General features: G+C 45.4%; 1 protein-coding gene and 1 pseudogene across 2 annotated transcripts in view; both read right to left on the bottom strand.

The window, feature by feature from the left end:
- The window catches only part of PIP5K1B (phosphatidylinositol-4-phosphate 5-kinase type 1 beta), a 287,921-nt gene that overhangs the window by 97,872 nt on the left and 168,290 nt on the right, over positions 1-21,759 (bottom strand). The window contains exons 5-7 of the mRNA XM_080819587.1: positions 19,498-19,615; positions 10,865-11,017; positions 6,239-6,538 (exon numbers count right to left, since the gene is read on the bottom strand). Coding sequence (XP_080675713.1) covers positions 6,239-6,538; positions 10,865-11,017; positions 19,498-19,615 — 571 coding nt within the window. The remainder of the gene's footprint in view (positions 1-6,238; positions 6,539-10,864; positions 11,018-19,497; positions 19,616-21,759) is intronic.
- Positions 8,301-8,950, bottom strand: LOC308352936 (small ribosomal subunit protein uS5-like; annotated as a pseudogene). The gene has a single exon. The product of its transcript is annotated as a small ribosomal subunit protein uS5-like (transcript).

Raw genomic sequence — 21,759 nt, 5'->3', positions numbered from 1 at the left:
GATTAGAGTGTAAAACGTAATTTGAAGGACAGTGAATTTATCTATGCCTTTTTGGGGCAAGTAATCTTTTTTTTTAAAGATTTATTTATTTTTTAGAAAGAAAGAGAGAGTGTATACGCATGAGTGGGGGGAGAGGCAGAGGGAGAGGAGATAGAGAATCCCAAGCTGATTCCTCGCTGAGTGTGGAGTCCTATGACACTGAGATCATGACTTGAGCTGGAACCAAGAGTCAGAGGCTTAACCAACTGAGCCACCCAGGTGCCCCACAAATAATCTTTCAAGGCATGGTACAGAGATGTGGAGTCGGTAATATGCCTGAACTTAACAGAAATGAGATCTGAAGCAGTTTTTCCTCTTTAAGGATAATTGGGAGTGATAACTCCAGTGCAACCAACACAAAAAACTAAGAAAAAACTGTCTGAGTGCAAGAAACTAATGCTGAACAAAATTACAGCTAAGGGGTGAGCACCAGCCAGGACGCTAAATTAGGTAGTAGAGAAAATCATCTGCTTGGTGACCCGTGCCCACAGCTGAGAAGAGAATCCGATCTACACACTTAGAGCTTGCCATCCACAGCTAGAAAGAAAGATCCCACTCTACGCATCCAGAAGGCTCAGTCGTCTTAGGACCGGTCTCATTAAATTCTGAGAACCTATTAATATTTATGGTGACAGACATTTGTGTGAAGAAAGAATATTCGTCCCACACTAGTTAAAGATTAATAACTTTGCTGCTCAACAAAAAATGATAATAAATGTAAAATAAGTCATTTGGGCCATTAATTACCAGGACTGTGCCCGGTAGGACTCCCACTTGAAGGAGTCAGAAATATTTGGATTATCAACATGAGTTCTCACTAATGTACTCTGCATCCATGTCATTCCCCCACAGTTATCAATAAATACTGTACGATGTACTAATTTATCAAGTTAATTAAGTGATAGGGGACTCTTTAAGTTTTTCATAGTTAAGTTATGTCGGAGAAGAAATAATTATAGTAAATTAAAAATGAGCATAAAAATAGTTCCTAATTATTCTCTTAAAATTAACACATAAATTTCAATTCGGAAGAATTTTTCACATGATCTTGTAATAGGTACTGAGTATATACAACAGGCCAGATACTGGGCTTGGCAGGGAAGGAACCGGAGTGAGCTCTGGCCTTTGAGACACAGACTAGCTAGGGAGACAAGACATACGCCTAAAGACGACACAGGTCAGCATTCAATAAAGTCCAGTCTCGTGACTTCTACAGGACTGATTCTATGGGAAAAACAGCTGAAAGATAAATCTACTTTTGTTATACAAATGGCTTAAGGCAGGCACAATCAGTTCTGTTTTTCAAAATAATCCCAAATGATTAAAAATGGAGATCATCTGCCTCATTACATCCTCAGTGCCAACTTGGCAGGCACAACAGGGAAAGCAGGTACCTTCTCCAAAATGGGCAGAACCCAGAAATCGCCTGGATACACACAAGTCACCAAAGATAGATTTTCTTGGAGATGTGACCCAAGCGCGTCTCTCTGTCACCCGACAGTTTATCGCGCTTACTCCTTGGCTCAAATACGTAGTTCAAGAAACATGTATTAAGCATCAGACGATGTAGACACGGTGAGAGATGAAGGTTTGATCCTTGAGCTCAAGGACCTGCACAAGAATAAATAAAAGAGTGAGCGAAATCCCACAAAAGAGGTCACCCCAGGGTGCTGGGGAGCCACAGCATGGTGGTCTCAGAGGAAGTGACCCCAGCGGGGGAGGGCAAGGTGAAGCAGGGTGGGGAAGGAGAGCCCCGCAGAGGGAAGCCGGCAGGGAGGCCCAAACCTTCACAGAGTGGGTCCGGGAGATGGGAATGGCTGGAGAGAGAAGGTGCTTCGGACAGAGGGAAGAGACGGCCAAAAAGGAAGTCGAAGGAGCTTCTGGAGAAGGCAGCCGGGGCCAGAGCAGGAGGGAACTCAGTGTCCCAAGCTAGGAAGAGGGGGCTTTGGTTCACGGGCAATGGGGAGCCTCACTTAGAGGATCTTAAGGGACCGGCGTCTTCTGAGCAGAGGATCTCTCCGGCGGCAGGCTCGAGGACACGCTGGAAGGCAATGACCTTAAAAATCAGTAAAGATGCTCCTGCAAAGGCCCCAGGAACGAATCACCAGGGTCTCAGTAAAGGCAGAGGCTGTGTATATGCAGCGACGGGGGCAGCTCCAAGAGTTACTTAGGAGGCAGACTGGATGGGACGTGGCGACTTACTGAGTACAAAGGAATGCCTCTCAGCTTGTTCATCACGCGGGGATGGTTTGAATGAATCCTACTTCCTGTTTCTGAGGGCAACAAGTAAGCTATGATGTCCCAGAGGGCGCCTGCCCCACTCCTACCCTGGGCCAAGCTCACTTACGGGCGTAGAAGGTTGTCGGCGGCAGGCGGAGGGTGAGGCCCGGGCAGCAGAAACGCTTCCAGAAAGGGGACCCAGTGGTCTACAGATCCACTTGCCCCAGATGCTGCCAATAACGGGGAGACTGGGGGGAGCCCAGGATCTGCAGCCCTGCTTCTGGGAAGAGCCTCCGTTTGAATCATATGGGAGGAGGCTCGGCAGGTTCGAAAGATACACCGCATTTTGTTTTCTAGGAGAGGTCCGAGCGGCTGGGGCGCTCTGTGGAGGAGGGGGCCGGGGATGGACCAACACAGGGCCCAAGCTCGGGCTAGGGAAGCCGGGGAAAGCCGAGCGGGGGAAAACGGCTCTCTGTGGGGGTAGGCAGATGAGGCCGTTTGGGACACAAGGGTCCAGAAGGAGACTGTGGGGAGCAGGACATAACGGACTCCGGTGAAGCCAGGTCAATGAGCCACGCAGGTGTCTTCCAGCCAGCGCGCACGTAACGGAAATGGGATCCTGGGGCCTGAGATGTCAAGCCAAGAAAATGAGAGCAGTGAACGGGCAGGAAGCGAGAGGCCAGCAAGAGGTCGGGAGGTTTATCATAACTGCTTGGGAGCAGCAGACGAGCTGGGGTCCAAAGGCCTGGGATTCTTGGATTTGCTACTTCTAAGCCCTTAAGAGGACCCTGGCACGGCCAGAAAGGGCCTTTTGACATGCTTTGGCTCCCGACGGCTTTTCTCTCCTGCCTCATGTGCTCTCCCTTACCATTAACGGCAGCAATGCCCAAGACTTCCAGCTCTCGGACCAAGTCCTGCTACTTCGTGTCTAGCTTCCAACGTTCTCTCTTTCGAAACGCGTCTCTAACTGCTTTGCCTGTCTGGACAACTCTTCCCCAAACCGAAGCCATGACGTCACCTGCTCTGATCCACCCACAGCCTGAGAATATTATCATTGCACCTAATACGCTGTACGACAATGATCAGACATGGTGGTCCTTTGCCTCATGTTGGCACATAGTAGGCCTACAGCACATGTCTCATAAGTGAATGAAATGATGTATCTTAAGATGGGCCACGTACACCTTCCTGTGGCTGGGCTGCTGATAGGGTAAAGCTTAGTCCCCTGCCCACTGGGGGTTTGGTGGTAGCACTTCATGGCGACCAAGGGCCGTGAACCACATACAGCACTGGAGCTAGCCTTGGGGTGACCGCCCCCTTCTTCCCCGCATCTCTGCGGCACTCCGGCGGCCTACACTGAAGCCCGGTCCTACAGAGTGAGGGAGATGTGAGGCCAAGAGACGCCCTCAGCAACGCCAACCACACGACCAACCCGTTCCAGCATCCAGGGTGTTGGCTCTTTGGAAGGATAACCTGAAGAGGGAGAGCAGATCGCTGCCCAGCTCTAGGACGGCGACTCTGAGCTTGGGACGAGGTTTGGGGGGAAGTGTCCCGGGCTCCAGGGGATTCAGGAGTTGTGGAATGGGTAAGCACTTTTCTGGCGAGACAGTTCACAGCTTCTATCAGTTTTGCCGAGAGACCCATGACTATGGAACATGAAGACCCACCGTTCTGGAAATGGGCCCGAACTCCTCACCGCAGCTCTGCTCAGAGAACCAGCTGCTGACCGCAGGTCCCAAAGGCCTTGGTCGCGGTCAAGGCAGATGGTGGAAGGGCCTCGACGGGTCCCCCACAGTGAGGCAAGTCCCTGCCCTCGCCCCACCCTGAGTAGAGCCTTTCTGAAGACAAAGGTTGTGCGTAAGTTAAACAAGTTAAACGGTCTGTGTTCAGGTCAAGAGCAAATGCAGCCAGGCAGAGGGCATCGGGGTTAGGACCTCCACACTGACCTTCCACAAAACAAGTCTTCCGAAAAATAAAAAATAAAAAGGCAGATCTCCAGGGTCTCTTTCCTGATGGAGAGTCATGTCTGACCTCGTTCTATCAGTACTGGGCTCAGGAAACACAAATAAACAGACAGATCGGGAGCTATGGCTTTTCTACATTTTTTTCCCTTTTTTCTTTTCCTGGCACAGGACTCTGTGTTTTTAAAAGACAGAAAAAAATGGCTTTCCATATTAAAGAGGCCAGAAGCACACACACGCACAAAGAGAAAGCAAATCTAAAAGCGAAGGGGATTGTACCAAACTCTGGGGAATTCAGAGTCACTTTTCACCCACATCCTGTAAGGGCAGAAAAAGCACAGGAAAAGGTTTCTGCTAAAATGTGAGCGTTTTGTTTTGTTTTCTTTTTTAAAGAAAAACATGAATCATTCATATCCACCCAGATATCTGAATAGCACAGTTGGATATTTTTGTTGTTGTTGTTGTTTGCTTAGTTCCCACTGTTCCTCCCCTGACTTCTAAAAAGATAATAATAATAAAAAAATCCTGACAGTGAATCTTTACATTTCAACTGTGAAGAGCACATACTTTATACCCAAACAGGTGTAGGCTCTGCCACTCACTTGCTAAGTAATGCTCGGCAGGTTTCTCAACCTCTTTAATTATCCACCAATTAAAATGGGAAGGTGAACAGTACGGGCTTCAAATGGACGCTGAGAAAATTAAATGAAATGTAAGCTGAAAAAAGATCTTAGGCTAGTCTAGCTCACCAAGCATTAAGAATAGGAGCTGTGCAGGTGCCTGGGGGGGCTCAGTCAATTAAGCATCTGCCTTCTGCTCTGGTCATGATCCCGGGGTCCTGGGATCGAGTCCTGCATCGGGCTCTCTGCTGAGCAGGGCGCCTGCTTCTCCCTCTGCCTGCAGCTCCCCCTGCTTGTGCTCTCTCTGACAAATCAATCTTTAAAAAAATGTTACTGTGGAGTAACATCTCTATCAATGCAACAACCCATGCCAATGAGACACCTTAGTGCATTCTCCCGCACACTGTAACATACAGAAAGAAAAGACCCATAAATAGTAGGGCTGTGTTTCTTAGCAAGGATTTGTTCCCCCTCTCTGTTCTGACCAATGCAGGCCATCTGTCCATGCCCACACAAGGTCCAGAAAGCCGCAGTTTGGAAGGCACAGCTCATAAGGCCTAGGAATCAGGTGCTGTGAGTCCTACCCACCCTGGCCAGGTCGGAGCCCAACGTCTGCCCGCATCCACTGTGTCCAACTTGGCTGGGAACCTAGATGGTTCTCCCAAAGGCACCTGGGCCACAAAATACTATTTCTGAGAATCTGTTCATCAAATGATCATCATTCTTCAGAAGAGCTCCATCTTCCTCTTTTTCTCCAAGGGAACCTTTACCGACTTTCTGTAAATTCACCATGTTGGAAACATCTCCCCCAGGTTCTGGTCTTATTATGTGGTTCCTAAGAACTGCAGGCTGGGGGACTCTAAATTCCTCCTCCTTTCTGACAATTACTCTGGCTAAGTCTGCATATTACAGTCTTCGCCTTAACTGTTGAGACTCATTCCTGATCGCCTAAAATAATCTCGGCAAATGTATCACTTGCCTCATGCTTCTGCCTCAATCCAAAGATCGGCTTATCAACTCTCTAAACTTCTCTCCCCCGGTGGAATTTTACTTGTGTTAAGGTTTGGATATGGCTTTTCTGGCTAATCATTACACTACACCTAATTTCCTTTCCCTCCGGGTTATCCACAGGGGAGGATGAAAAGATTAAAAAAAATGTTTCATTTTACCAAAGAAAGCAGACTTAGCTTTTTTTTTTTTTTTTTTTAAGTAAAATTCACAGATACTCCAGACAATTCCCTTATCATCCACCAACTCCTTCAACATCAAGGAAGCACGGATGGGCACCAGGACTGCGAATGACGAGATTGCCCCATGTCCGCTCTGGACATTCCTTATCAAGGCTACAAGATCAGAGACGCCTGTCCAAAGGCCACCACGGTGATAACAGGTCCTTACCCGGCAGTCCCTCTGAAGTGTTTTCATGAGCGCATTGTACGTTTCTGTGTCAAAATATAACCCTTCGTGCATGTCTTGCAGGAAATCTAAGTCCTTAAACGTGGGGTTGGATTTCTCTCTCTCCTTTCGGGAAGCTCTTCGCTTGTAAGTGGAGCCCTTCAGGTCATATGTGAAGTGCATTCTCATGGAGCGCGGTAAGACGTTGTTCATCACCACAATCCTGATATTGATGCCTCCCGACTGCATGCAATACAGTCCATAAAATTTTGGCAAAAGAGTCCTTGGATTCTGGTTTAAGTTCTAAAAAGAGAAAAAGGAGAAAAAAACATGTAAATTCTATTTTCACAAAAGAAGACTCTGTTAAACATGTGTTTTCATCTAATAGGAGAATTAAAAATGGAGTGTGAGTCTCTTTATTCATGGTTATTACTAAAATAACCCTGTCTCTGATCAGATACTTGAGTTGGCTCATCCAAACAATACCTTAATCATTCTCAACCCACAGCATTAAAAGTGGCTGAGCTGAAAATGGACAGAGAGTCCTAACTGAGATTCAACTAAAAACAGGCAAAGAACATGTGTGACTATGATCTACGGGAGCTAAAAAGAAAATTAATGGCTGGGGTCTAATGATGAGCATTTTAAATTTAAAAGTATCTTCCAAGATGGGTAGACCAACTTACAATCACACTTTGTAAGATAATGTATTTCCCCTCACCCTTCATCCATGATGAGTAGCATCAAGCTTAAAATCTCTGTACACATGACTTGTTAAAAAAAAAAAGGAAACTTAAAAAAAGAAACTGGAATACCACTGATTGTTAGAGAAATGTAACATTGGTATATATTTTTAGCCATTTTGAAGACAATTCTGTGTTAATATCCTTTGCCTGTTCTTCTGTAAGTTTTTGTTATTGTTGGAGTTCTTAATACACTCTGGATACTTAACATTTTCTTACTCTCAATGGGGTAAATATTTTCTCCCAGCATGTTATCTTTTTTACTGTACTAATAAAAAATACATGCCTATTTTTGTTTCACTTTAAAAGTAGGTGACAAATTAAGAACAGTATGCTGGAGAGCACTTCACATCATGAAAGTTTCTCTACTATCCCCTTATCCTTTACCAGTTCCCAACTTTTAACTACTATCCCCACTTATTATCATTCTAGAAATAGTCTATGTGCTTACGTTAATTTTGTGTCTGGTGTTTTTGTTTGTTTGTTTGTGATACTGATGTTTTGCCCTTTGATGAAGTCACATTTACGTACTTCTTTCTTGTGCTTTCTTTTTGCTTCCTGTTTAGCGAAGCTTTTTATACCCCAAGGTCCTAAACTTCTTTTCTTCCAAATTTTTAATAGTTTTGGTCATTGCGTTTGATTTTTACTCCATATAGAATGATTCTGTGTGTGGAAAGATCTGAAATATGGAATTATCTCAATTCACTGATGTATTTGTCTAGCACTGTATTATTTAATATATTAATACCTTTAATATTAGAAAAAATTTGTGGGTTTTTGGTGTATGTCATGGCAGGTTCACTATCTTAATTCTTCATCAAAAATGTTTTGTCTAGTCTTACAACCCCTCCCTTCCACTGTTTGTTTTTTTAAGTGCTCTTAAAATGATACTTGTTTTCCCTTTTTGTTTTCATTTCGAATGAACTAATTCAGGTCAAAATCCTATTGGCATCTTTTTTAAAAACACAGACTTAGTTCACTTTATTTCCTTTATAAAGCACGTGGTGGCCACAGCGGGAGCCTGGGTCCTCTGCACGGAGACTCTGGTGTGGGTTGCTACAAGATGGTCAGGTAATCCCTGATGGGGAAACTTGGTGAATGTAGTCTGTTTCCAGAGTCAGGGTGAGCTAGCTCTAAGACCTGGGAATGACATCAAAAGTGGCCTTGGCGATGGGGCACCTGGGTGGCTCAGTGGGTTAAAGCCTCTGCCTTTGGCTCAGGTCACGATCCCAGGGTCCTGAGATCGGGCCCCGAGTCAGGCTCTCTGCTCAGCGGGGAGCCTGCTTCCCTTCCTCTCTCTCTCTCTCTGCCTGCCTCTCTGCCTACTTGTGATCTCTCTCTGTCAAATAAATAAATAAAGTCTTTAAAAAAAAAAAAAAAGTGGCCTTGGCGAAGTGGCCCAGGGTGGCAGTGCAGTCCTTGGCTGAAGGGGACCTGTCATCTATACTGGCCACTATCAGTAGCTTCTTGGGTACTGAGGCAGTGCCAGTGACCCTGGGGTCAGGAGTGAGGCGCCCTAGCACAGAGCCACAGTGGCCAGTCACCATGCATGGGACAGCATGGGGCTTGCCAATCTTGTTCCCCGAGTCACCTCACCATACAGGTCGATGGAAAGCTTGTTAGGGATCATGGCCCCATGGATGGCAGTGGCGACCTCTTTGGACCATTTAACACCCAGACCACCATGTCCATTGTCATCGCCGATGGCAACAAATGCCTTGAACTTTGTCCACTGGCCAGCACAGATCTGCTTTTGCACCAGCATAGTCTTCAAAACCTCATCCTTGATGGATGTCCCCAGGAAAAGTCAATCATCTCGGATTCCTTGAGAAGAAACACATCTCTTCCAGGACTTCACCTTCATGTCCTTGACCAGGAGGCCCAGCTTGGTGACGGGGATCCGCTCCTTGTCTTTGGCCCACAGAGAAGCCACTGTGTTTCCATGGCCCCTGGGACCCCCAAGTCCACCCATAACATCGGTGTCCCATGACACTTGGTGTTTTCTCTGAGATGCAGCCCTACCGGCATTCTTGGTTGGAATCAGACTGGGTTTAGAACATGATTTGGGAGAACTGAAATCCTTATAATACTGAGTTCAGGAATGGATTGTGTCTCATTATATCATAACTTTGTTTTATGCCTTTCAATAACAATTTGTAGTTTCTTTCATATTGTTCTTATATATTTCTTTTTACAGACTCAAGTATTTTAGAGTTCCTATTACAAAAATTCTGTTGGGGTTATTGCTCAGACATTATAGTGCTTACTATTACTTGCTTTCCCGACCAAAATGATAGTCTGCCTTCATTCACTTGTATTTTTATTCTAATAACATTCGCTCTAAGTTATTGTCCTCATAAACAGGATCTCATTTTCTCCCTTCTATTCTCCTACCTACTCTTGATGATCTACATAATGGAATACAATGGATTGCGTAGATATATCTTACATCCTGCAAATCTGCTGGGCTCTCATTACCTCTAGAAACTGTTGGCTAATTTTCTTGAAGTTTTGCTCATTTTTAATTGTATTGTTTACAAGCGAAGAGTGTTTATACTTTCCTGTTTCTTTTTGTACTCAAAAAGTTATTGCTAGAAATTCTTGCAAATATATCAGAAAGGACCAATGATGGAGGGGCATCTTTATCTTTTCCCATTATTTCCAATGAAAGGGATCTTGTTCTTCTCCATGAGGTACTACGTAACTCTTGGAAACTGAAAAAATGCATAATGTGTGTGTCAATTAATTTATTTATGTTAAAACTTCCCTGCCAGTTCAAAGCATTTTAAGCAGGAAAAGATGTTGAATTTTGAATGCCTTTGTTTCTACTCAACATTTATTTGGATTACCACAAGATGTTCACATTTTTTCTTGTTAACCAGATGAATTACACTATTTGTTATACTAGCTTACATGATTGGGATAAACCACTTGTTCAGCTCAATCTTACCATTTCATTTAACTTCAATTAATTTCAAGTTAATAGTTGCATATGGCTAATGACTACCCTATTGTACAATGCAGTTCTAGAACAAGAGACTAGTTCCCCTAAACATAGAAATCTACATGTTTAAGATCTACTCACTTAGTAGGTTAGTAAAGTGCAATGACCATTTGATCCCAATTTCACATTATTCAAAAAATGTGCGTATGAACAGAATACATCAGGAAGGACCTACACCAAATATTAGTAATATGTATCTTGGGCAAAGAATGAGAGTTGGTTGCATTTTTCTTGTTTTTCTGGATCTTCTGTGTTCTCTAATATAAAGTAGACAATATGCTCTAAAAAATTTTTCCGTTTTGTTCAGGATCAAAAATTCTATCCATCCTGTCCACTGAGATTTCATTTCATTTTTGATCCCTGTATTTATATGTGTGACTCATCTCCAGCAGCTTTGGGAATTAAATAATATTTTTACGGCTGTGTTTCACATATAGCTTAGCGCTCAATGAATGCTAAGCCTTCACGTTACGACTCTGGACTGGGAGCCCAGAACTTGGCAAGGCACTGCTTCCTTTATCTCACACCCTGTAGCCTTTCTCTATCACAACAAGCTTCCAAGACAGGCATTTCACAGCTTTGAAAATTGGAGGAGACTACAGCTCGGAGGTTCTATGGCTTCCTTGTGGTCATACCATTCGCTGATGGCTGAGCTGGGATTTGCACCCAGACCTGTGTAAGTCAACTATGCTCTGCTAACAGTTCTACTTGGTAAAATCTATTCAACAACGGTCACGGTAGAATCCAAATGCAAAACGAAGCTCACCCAAGAGAAAGAAACATGCCAGAGGGTTACTATAAAAAAGCATAGGGGGGAAAAAAAAACCTTGTGGAAAGTAATTACATCTCATGTAGGAGTTTTAATTACGGACAGTTACTTACCATGTAATAGCCTGGCAGTAGCTTCTGAAGGAATTCAGCTTCTTTATGCTGAACGGTTTTGATGATAAATTCATCATCACTGGTCACAAAAAACAAGGATCCACTGGCTCCGGGGTTGGACAGCTCTATTAGAGGTTCACTGCAGATGGAATACTGCAGGGGCAAATAAATAAATAATTTAAAATACACTACTAGGTATTTCTCCAAAGGATACAAACACAGTGATTCGAAGGGGCACGTGCACTCCAATGTTTATAGCAGCAACGTCCACCAGAGCCAAACTAGGGAACAAGTCCAAATGTCCATCAACAGATGAATGGATAAAGAAGATGTGGTGCACACATACAATGGAACATTATGCAGCCGTCAAAAGAAGGAAATCTTGCCATTGCAACATGGAGGTGGATGGAACTAGAGGGTATTATGCTAAGTGAAATAAGTCAAGCAGAGAAAGATAATTATCATATGGTTTCACTCTTAGGCGGAATTTAAGAAACGAAACAGAAGAACATAGGGGAAGAGAAGGAAAAATAAGATGAAAACAGAGAGGCAGGCAAACCATAAGAGACTCTTAACTCAAGGAAACAAACTGGGGGTGGGGGAGAAGGGGAAGGGGTAACTGGGTGATGGGCATTAAGGAGGGCACGTGATGGAATGAGCACTGGGTGTTACATGCAACTGATGAATCCCTAAGTTCTACCTCTGAAACTAATACTACACTGTATACTAATTAAATTGAATTTTAAATAAAAAATTTAAAAAATACATTCACTGTACATGAAGCCTCCAAGGAGGAAAATCACAGGATTATACATCTAGACCATTCTGAAGTAGGAAATTCTCTGCCACGAGCTTTCAAAGGAGGTTCCACTAAGAGGGCTCTTCGAGGTTTCTAAAAATTTAATTGACCCATTTATCCTAATAATTCTATGAGAAACAGAAATGCCTTCTGAAACTACCCCTGCCATGTCACATGAGAGAATCATCAGTCATCACATTTGTCCAATGAAATAATGCAAACAATGCTACGGTCTACGGTGCTGTTTCCAGCAAGTATCTGTAACTTAACAACTGAAGGTATGACTCATACTGTGTTTTCGTCACACGAACACCAACACCTCTTCTCTTCTCACTATTTACTTTCCCAAAAGATGTCATCCATGCATAGTTTCAATAAGGAGATGACTCTTAACAGCTGTAGCTCTAGGTCAGAAAACTTTCAAAGGCTCCAGACCTGAACGCCTACCTTCGTAATAGATATTTCTGTCTGGTTACATTACAAGCACTTCATGTGTACCAAGTTCAAAATCAAATTCATCTCAGGGCTATGGTCAGCCCACACGATGTTCCTATAGTAACTAGAAAGAGGTGCCTTTTTCTTCTGGCAGATGTAGCCCTGGGTCAAATAGAAGGCTCAGGAGTAGAAGGGCTGAATTCCAGTCTCTACTTCTTTAGCTTAGCCATGTATTCTTGGGCAGTGCACAACTTGCACAACCATACATGGTGATTCTAGATCACCCCCCACCCCCAATCTCTATATTCTCCCTCTTATTCATTTTGTTCGTGAACTGGAAACTTGGGCATCATCCTTGATGCTTCCCATTTCCTCACCTTTCAGATCCAGACTATTGATTATATCTGCCCCCTTCATGCCCTCTCTTTTGCTCATACCCTAAGTTCAGTGGTTTTACATCATGCCTTCATGATGTAGGGAGACTCTACCTGGCCTCGAGTATCCACTCTTGACTTCTCTTCTGCATTTTCCACCAGGAAGCTGGAGATCTTTCCAAAATGCCAGTCTGATCTCATCCTCCCATGTCTTCACATCTTTCAGTGGTTTCTACCATCTGGTTAGAAGATAACACCCGGATTTCCTACCACAGTAGTCAAGGCCATGCGTGGCCCAGCCCTGCTCTCCAGCCTTCTCCTTTAGCACTTGCTTCCCTCCTTAAAATCTAGCTCTAGTCTCAGACAGCTACTTCCTCTTTCCTCAAATGTGCCACAGACCGTCAACCACTGGGATTCTACATCTTCCTCTACCAAGACCCCCCTCTCTTCTGCCCTCACCGGGCTGACTACTCCTCATTCATGAATTCATTTAGCATTGAGAAAACGGGTCCTGGGCATCTGTAATATCCCAGGCATTCAGGAAGCTTGGATCCCAGCAGGAGAAGACAGGTAGGAAACAAGTAAGAAATTATCTATCAGGACATGGTAAGTGCTACGGAGAAGATGGGGCATGGAAAGGAGGCGGAGGGCCGGCAGGGACGGAGGCTTGGTTGATCATGAATCTTGAGTAGTGCTGGCCACTGGACGCTTCCCTGAGAAGGGGACATTTGAGCGGAGGCCCATGGCTGTCTGGGGAAGGATGTGTCCGGGAGAGGGGAGGGCAAAAACAAAGGTCCTGAGACCTGGGGAGTTCAAGGCACAGCCAGGAGACCAGTGGCCAGAGCAGAGGGAGTCAGGAGAGCAAAGAGCAGGTGGGCCAGACCACAGAGGATGGCACAGGCCACTGCACAGAGGCGGACTTTTTCTCTAAGGGAGCTGAAAGCCACAGGAAGGTCTGGAGCAGAGGACCACTCTGTCTGCTGTGCTGAGAAGCCAGTGTCAGGGGACAAAAGAGGCCTGGGGCTCAGCAAGGAAGCCCTTATGTGACTCAGGCTTTCAGCCTCTGCTGGACGGCGCTTATTCCAGAAAACTCTTCTTGGTCCCATGATTCTAGATCACCTGCTTCCTGGCACTGGACGTTCTCATCATGGAAGTTACCACAAAATACCTCAAATGCCCTATTTCTTATTCCGTGTCCCCAGCAGATCGCAGAGCTCCGGGAGAGCACAAACCACGTGGCTCTCAGGCAGGGATACAATGCACACAGCAGGCACTAAATAAATTTTTGTCGAACAATGGCTGAACGCCACACGCCACCAATAAGTGAGAGGCTATCAATCCAACCAAATGCCAAAAAACCTGCAGGGAAGTCAAATTTGGGGCCACGGGGCTCAGTGTTTATCAACGAACAATCCCCACTACTGACCAGAGAAACACTGAGAGCAGCGGAAAAGGTCAGGACCCAGCGTGTGAGACCAGCCCAGCCCCCGTGGGTTTAAAGAATTGGGTCCTGAAGATGGAAACATCTAGAACATGCCCCAGTGCTTTTTCAGCTGGGCTTCTGAAGAGCGACGTCCCCATCCCAGAGAAATCTAAAAGGAGGGGAGTAGGAGGTGGGGGGAGGGAGACGGAGAGGGGAGAAACCAGGAGAACAACAATGAAAAGGCAGTTTCTAGACGCTGACTTTCAATTAGCTTGCTTTGGCAGCACATGGATAAGGGAAACAAAATTCCCTAAGGAAAAGCAAGCAGCGAGTGTGTGCAGCCTTTCTGAGAGTCACGGCAACTTCCGTTTTCCACTTCTCTTTCCTCCAGGCTGGCTTCCTGATGCTTCCACGCGGAGCAGTGGGAGAGCCTCGCCATGATGGGTGACCGAGAGATGAGGAAGGAAAAGAAAAACAGCCCCAAGACCACACCCAGAATGCCACCAACGCCCCCCCGGGGGAGCAGAGGGCGCTCTCCCTGCTGTGGGTGCGGGACCCGTGTGGAAAGCTCATCAGTGGGACGGGCATGGGACTTGGGACTTGGAATCACCCCCCCCTTTTTAAAAAATACTTATTTATTTTAGAGAGAGAAAAAGAGAGAGCAAGAGGGGCAGAGGGAGAGAGAGAGAATCTCAGGCAGACTCCATGCTGAGTGCAGAGCCCGGTGTGGGGCTTGATCTCAGGACCCTGACATCATGACCTGAGCCGAAATCAAGCGTCTGACCCTGGACCCACTGCACCACCCAGGCACCCCGGAAAGCACTTTTTTTTTCTTTTTAAAAAATCAAGCCTCTACCAGTGACCACTTAAGTGACCTGCAGTAAATACCCCTGGCACCCAGAGTCCAAGGAACCTCATCTCTAAAATGACGCTAACAGGATCTCCAGGAAGGCAGCTGGAAGCTTCTAAAGTGGGTGCTTTCAAAGCCGCTGGCGAAGAGTGACCACTGGGTTATCGCTGTTCCTAGTTCTTGCTGCGTGACCGTGCGCAGGGGAGTGGGGCAGACCCCTTCCAGGTGCGCAAGAGCTGGCCATGCCTCAGGCCCAACTCCGACGAGCAGAGGGCTACCCACAGATACACCGCGACACTCCTAGTGAGTCAAGAAGCAAGACACGTCTTTTGTGTAATCACGAATTGGAGACGCCGGCAAACAAAGGTGTGGACCCTAAGCTCTTAGAAAGAGTGAGGGCAGACCCCGCACTCTCTTTAGGAATTCTGATTCTCTGTTTTACGGGCTTGGAGGTCCCGGCACACAACCTTCTTACGGAGAGGAGTCGATGTTGTGGAAGGGCAACAACAGCACAGGACGCAGAAACGAGAGGCTGCAAATAGGGAAATTAGGGGGCGATCCAGGAGGAGCGGTCTAGAGAAAACCGATTCAGACCTGAACATCTGTTTCCAATTAAAGTCTCATATTCTTCTACAAGCAGTGACATTACAGGGGAAGTATTTCATCGGTTACTTGTTGAACAGTCCTCTATTAGGTAACTTACAAAGTAATATGCACGCAAAAAGAAACTGTTTCGACTCTGGTGGGGGTCAGAACACTGGAGCATCAGTGTGCAGACAACTGGCATCATGAGACCAGGACTCCCACCCTTGTCACCTGCAATTCTGCGGTTTCTCATCCTAGAACCTGGTGACCAACCTTCTGGGCAATGTTCTGCTAAAGAGCAAATAAAGAGGCGGGACGGGAACATTTTAATTAGCCTCAATCCACAAGGCCCACGTGGACACCCGCTTCTTCCGCAATTTTACTGCAGGCCCTTTCTTTTGTGTGAGCTGTTCCAATGTATCCATTCTCTTCCTTCGACTTCCTGCAGGGCCTCCCGAAGACCCCCACTGGAAAGGCCACAAAGTACAACCCTGCTGGGCCCCGCCAAGGCAAATTAACAATGTAAACCGGCTCAGCGTGGTGGAGATCATTCTTCCTGCCATTTTCTTCCCCCCGATAGTGTGAAATATTCACCCCCCTGCTCTCCACTGGTGCCCGTGAGTCTGGAAGGACATCATGTAAATCCTGCCGGATTCTGGAACACTGGGGCACCTCGGGGTGCCTGTTGCCCAAGCAGAGATGTGGGGGGAAAAAGTGCTCTGGGGGCCCTTGACCTTCCCTTGGGAGGCCTTTATTTTGGAACAAGGAAGGAAGGAGGTGTGTCCCCGTGCAGGGCACACACAAGCACTCGGGTGTGCGGTCTCACGATCCACATTATGCATGTTCCAACATGAAACGTGTAATCAGCATGCACGTGTGAACCTTCATGGTACCGAGAACAAAACAGAGTAATTCAGGCTCAAATCCAGACGCAAGAGCACAAAGCGAAGCAGAAATGCACACATGTCACGGGGATCCAAGAGACGACCTTTCTGGAGAGTTACCATTATTGTATAATGTTACCATCTCCTCCCCCTTTTAGGGCAGTAGATCTTCACAGATACGGGTTTGACGAGCCCGTCTGATAGATGCCAGGATGCCCTCTGCTCTGGATGATTTTTTTTTTTTTTTCCTTCACACAGTTTTTTTAACGGTGGTTTTATTTGATTCTCCTGGGCTTTATCTGGCCTTAACTCTTCCAAAGAATGCTTTGTTGGAGGTGCTTTGACTCCTCTGGCCAGATGCTTCAGAACAGACACCTCATAGTTCGGTGGCTGAGGGACTGTTAGGGTGAGATCACATTGAAGGAGAGGTCTGAGACTCCGTGGCCTGGGGGGCCAGCGGGTCAATGGACAAGCACGCGGTGGGAGGGCTGGGGGATGCTTGTTCAGATCTGGACTCTGCACCCACCAGCATGGGTCACCTTGGGGACCTCTCCGACCCCAGCTTTAGCCTGTTCATCTACAATGAATGGTTGTGCTAAGAAATCTGACGGTTATACCTAATTCTGGGAAGCATATCACGCCAGGTTCAAAGCCCTTTCTTCATCTGCCACACTTCGAATCACTGGCTGGGGTTTTCCAGTTGAGGGGTTTGGAGGTGAACTTCTAGTTCTGGGTTGGGGTGTCCCCAGTGGGAGTCTCAGTGCCCGCAGATAGGCGGCCGTAACCACTGGGATCCAGGCAGCCATGTTCAACTACAAGGCCTTTGTCTGTTTTTTTGCAGGTCCCAGAGATGGGTCCGGTCACAGCGAGGTGGGAAAACGGAATCAGACAAAAACACTCTGACCTGCCTGTTCCTGTCTTTTCCTCCCCCACCCTCCAAGTCTTCATTATGGAAAATTTCAAACCTACATAAAAGTAAAGAGAATTGCATAATTAACATCTCTCTATCGTCCTTCCAGCTCCCACAACGATCAACTCCTGGCCAGTCTTGTCTCCGCTACAACCCAATCACCCCTCTGCCTGCTTCCCTCAGATTCTTTCCAAGCAAACCCCAGACATCACATCATCCCACCCATAGATACTTCAGCCTGGGTCTCAAAAAGCCAAATGCTCCTCTTTGAAAACAGAACCAGAATACCATCATCCCACCGAAAACCTAATTCCTCAACATCATCAAATATGTAGTCTCTCTTTAAATTTCACCAGCTTCCTATAATTAAAAAAACAAAACAAAACAAAAAACTGCTTATTTGCATAATCTGGACCCGTCTTTCCAACTTCCTGATCCAGACCTTCCTCTCCCCGCCATCCTGGTCCACCCAAAGTGCTTCTAAACACGTAAGCATTTGTGTCTCTGGTCCCACCATCCTTACACCACCTCCCCTCCCCTCAATATGCTTCCCTTCTTTTCCACCTACTCAAATTCCCTCTAATTTTTACATCGCAGTTAAACCATTTCACACCCAGAAGAAGCCCTCCTCATCCTTGGTACAACAGAGAGGCCCCCTGCCCCCTCCTCCGACATCCTTGGGTACTGACTGTCTAGTTACTGCCCAGTAAAGTTTGTGATTCTCGCACACAAGCAAATCATCATTCCAGCTGGATTTTAAGTTCTCTGAGTATCATGCCTTATCATTTTTGAATCTCCCCGTCATTCGTAGCCAATCTTGTTTTCAGTAAGACGATATCAAGACCCCACTGAGCTTCCCAAACATGTTTCCTGAATGACAGTAACGCTCAATAATTATAGAATGGTGAGGAACCAAAGACATCTTCTCTAGAACTTATCTACACACACCCACGCCACTCCCCGCCCCTCAGATGCGTGGCTTTGTGCCCTGGAGGTGGCTGGTGAGGGCAGGTTGGAGGTGCTGGGTGGAGACAGCAGATACCTCAGTGAGTGGGGCATGACAAGACGGAAAGCAACTTACTTGGAGGAACACATTTAAGAGCAGGAGGATGGCCAGGGACTTTCTCCTCGGTCCCCACTGCTATGAAGCCTTTTTAATGTGCCTCAAGGAGCCAGTATCATCTCATGGGGCAGAAGTCATAGGAGTTTCTCAGGGCCCAACTAAAGAAGGGGGTCATACCAGAGTGGGGGGGGGGAGGGATGGGAGAAATAGGTGATGGGGTGAAGGACTGCACCTGTTGTGATGAACACTGGTGCTGTAGGAACCGCTGATTCACTATGTTGCAAACCCGCAACTCATACAACACTGTATGTTAACTAACTGGAGTTAAAAAAAAAAAAAAACCTTGAAAAAAAAAAAAAGAGAGGGTCGCAGATGCACAGGTTTTCATCAGCACAGAACAGAATCAGTTGTGAATTTTATCACGTACATCTTACCCAAATTATAAAATGCAGTTTAAATACTCTTTGTTCCAAGGGATAAATGTTGCCATACTTCCCCTGCAAAGCTTTATTCCAGGATCTGGCTCAAGTCTTATTAAGATCATTCAGAATGGGGTGAACGATAAATATTTGATGGCACTCTTCCTACAGCTTCTTGAAAACCAATTCTGGAGAGCCCCAGGGTGTTAACAGTGATCAAATTAGGAAATAAACCATTTTCCCCTTGAAACAAAAAGGAAGTTCCTGGTTCCTCGAACAGGAATAAGGTAGCAATCTGAGATCACATCAGACCACCTCCCAAAAAGGCTGCTGTGTTCCGTACCTGCTGCGTGCCAGAAAGATGATGGAGAGAAAAGACAAGGGTAGAATATGCCCTGTACCAGATAAAGACACATTTAAAAAGACTTTGCATCAAGAGATGTTGAGAACAAAACTACCTAGCATCTCTGAAATGGCATTCAAGTTGTAGGTCAAGGTGAAAATGGTTGTGGGCCGAGGCAGGTTTGAGACAACTGGTGTAAATATGGCAATTAAAACAGGAAGGCTTTCAAATAGAATCCAATCAGCAAAATTCACAGGAGTATTTAGAACTCATAATATATCTGTTAGAATAATCATCTGAAGTAGCAACCAATCCCACAATTATTTCAATATCTAGGACTAAAGCAGATTTTGTAGGTATCAGTAAAGGCGGCAGAGTCCAATCACATTTCCTGAAGCTAAATTTATCGTCGTTATGAAACCTGGACCTTTTACTACACTCCCGAGTTTTATTAAAACAAGAGACACAAGCCCCTTGTCACTGTTGCTACGAGACAAATGTTTATATCACACATTCCTGGAGAAGGAAGGAAAATTACAGGTTCTTACCAAGTAATCATCAGGCTTGATACCAAAAAGTTCTCTGAAATATCGGAATGCTAGTGGAGCATATGTCTTAAACCTGAAGTCTGGGTAATGATGAGCTGGGGTCAGATTGCTCCCTTCGCTGCAATTAAATAAAAAAAAGAAAAAAGAAAAAAAAAAGGCAAGAGAGAGAGAGAAAGAGCATTAGCAAAGGCAATTTTGACTTCAAACACTAGCTCGATTGGTCCCAGGCCAATTTCCCTGCCAGGAAAACATGCCCCGATTGTGGACCCCTCTGAGCTCATGTCACAGAGGGCAACAGCCATCAGGTAAAATCAGATGCTAATTCGGTAGGGACCATGCCAAGCAGGCGATCCCTACCAATCACAGTGTGTCCTTAGCATTTTTTTTTTTTTTTTTTTGGGCCATGAATATTGGATACACAGTTTAAACAAGGAATAAGGGAAATACTTTTAAAAATATGTCACTGACAAAATCGTCACACTGAAAAGGGCCGAGTCCTGAATCCGAGCTCTTTCTTACATCCATATTTAAAGGAAAAGAGACCTTAAATATTTTAGGGATTTTTAAAACCATATTTCCATTCCCAGATACATCATTATCTCCCCTCCCCTTTCTGGGTTCATCTCTGAAAATTCCTGTGCAATATTTATGATATATAAAAGGTATCAGAAGAAATAAACCAGTGAATTCTCATGAAGCCAAAATGCTGCTTAAGAAATAAAATATTATCTATGTAGTTGAATTGCCTCCTGTACTTTTTATTGATCATAAAACCCTCTTTCTCCTTGGAGGGATCCACTAGCCTGAATGTTGAGGTTTATCATTCATTTAATTCTTTGGCTACAACTATAATACATTTCACGTGACATCCGACAAGCCGCCTCATCTACCCGTACTAAAAGTTTTCATTGTGAAAAGTGAAAAAAAGGCAGCGAGGAATACAGTTTTATAGAGGGGTTCGAGATCTCTTTTCGCCACATTCTAAGTGGGACATCAAGGCTCTAGGCAGCTTTGTCCTGGTCTGATTTTTGTGGATACAAATAACACCGTGCAAATGAAAAGGCTTTTAGCATGCAACAAACACTTGGAATCCACTTCAGGGCAGTCACATTTTTTATCAGTACCTGGCACATCATTGACAATAAGTATTTTCTGAGTGAAAGGATGAGTTTTCAAGATAATGCTACAACAGTAAACTTCATTCTTACATGAAGCTTAGGTTCAAAAGTCAAGAGGTAGGGTAAACAATCACTGGTCTCCACAGACAATGGAACATGACTCAGCCTCAAAAAGAACGGTATTGGGGTGCCTGGGTGGCTCAGTGGGTTAAAGCCTCTGCCTTCGGCTCAGGTCATGATCCCAGGGCCCTGGGATCGAGACCCGCATCGGGCTCTCTGCTCAGCATGGAGCCTGCTTCTTCCTCTCTCTCTGCCTGCCTACTTGTGATCTCTGTCAAATAAATAAATAAAATCCTTAAAAAAAAAAAAAAAGAACGGTATTTTGCCATTTGCAACGTGAACAGACCTAGAGAGTGTAACACTAAGTGATGTAAGTCAAAGACACATATTGTATGATTTCACTTAAATGTGGAATTTAAGAAACAAAATAAAGATAGACAAACCAAGCGACAGGCTCTTTACTATAGAGAACACACAGATGGTTACCAGGGGAGAGGTGGCTGGGGGGATGGGGCCAGTGGGTGATGGGGATGAAAAGTACACTTGGCATCATGAGCATTGAGTGATGTACAGAACTACTGAATCGCTACATGGCACACTTGAAACCAACATAACACTGTATGTTAATTACACCAGAAATTAAAATGAATTAATTTTAAAAATCACCATAATAAAAAAAAAATCACGCTTAAGAACTATTTAGGAGATTATCTGTTTGATGTATCCACTGAAGCCAGATCGTCCTCCTGCAGGGTCACGGACTGCTTCTTCTGGGGACTCCCAGAGCCAGCAGTTGGCTTGTGTTGTCAGGGACCAACTGCAGACAATGTGTCTTATCTTCAGAGGTGAGGCTTGCCCTTTAGGGCACAGGACCCAGGACTGCCCAGGACAAGAGCAGCCCCTCTGTGCCAGCTCCGTGTGCGGAATGGCTCCAGCTCACCGGCTCACCTGAACAGTCCCCACTGCCCTAGGCCAGTACAGTGAATACTCACAATTCATGTGTGTTCCCCGGGCATTACATGTGAACGTTTCCTCATTCTCTGAGATTTATAAGGGGACACATAACTCAGGTCCTCCGGGATGG

Source organism: Martes martes (assembly GCF_963455335.1).
Source record: "Martes martes genome assembly, chromosome: 12".
NCBI classification, from domain to species: domain Eukaryota; kingdom Metazoa; phylum Chordata; class Mammalia; order Carnivora; family Mustelidae; genus Martes; species Martes martes.
The sequence above is the reverse complement of the archived record's forward strand: the minus strand, read 5'-3'. Positions and strand labels throughout refer to the sequence as shown.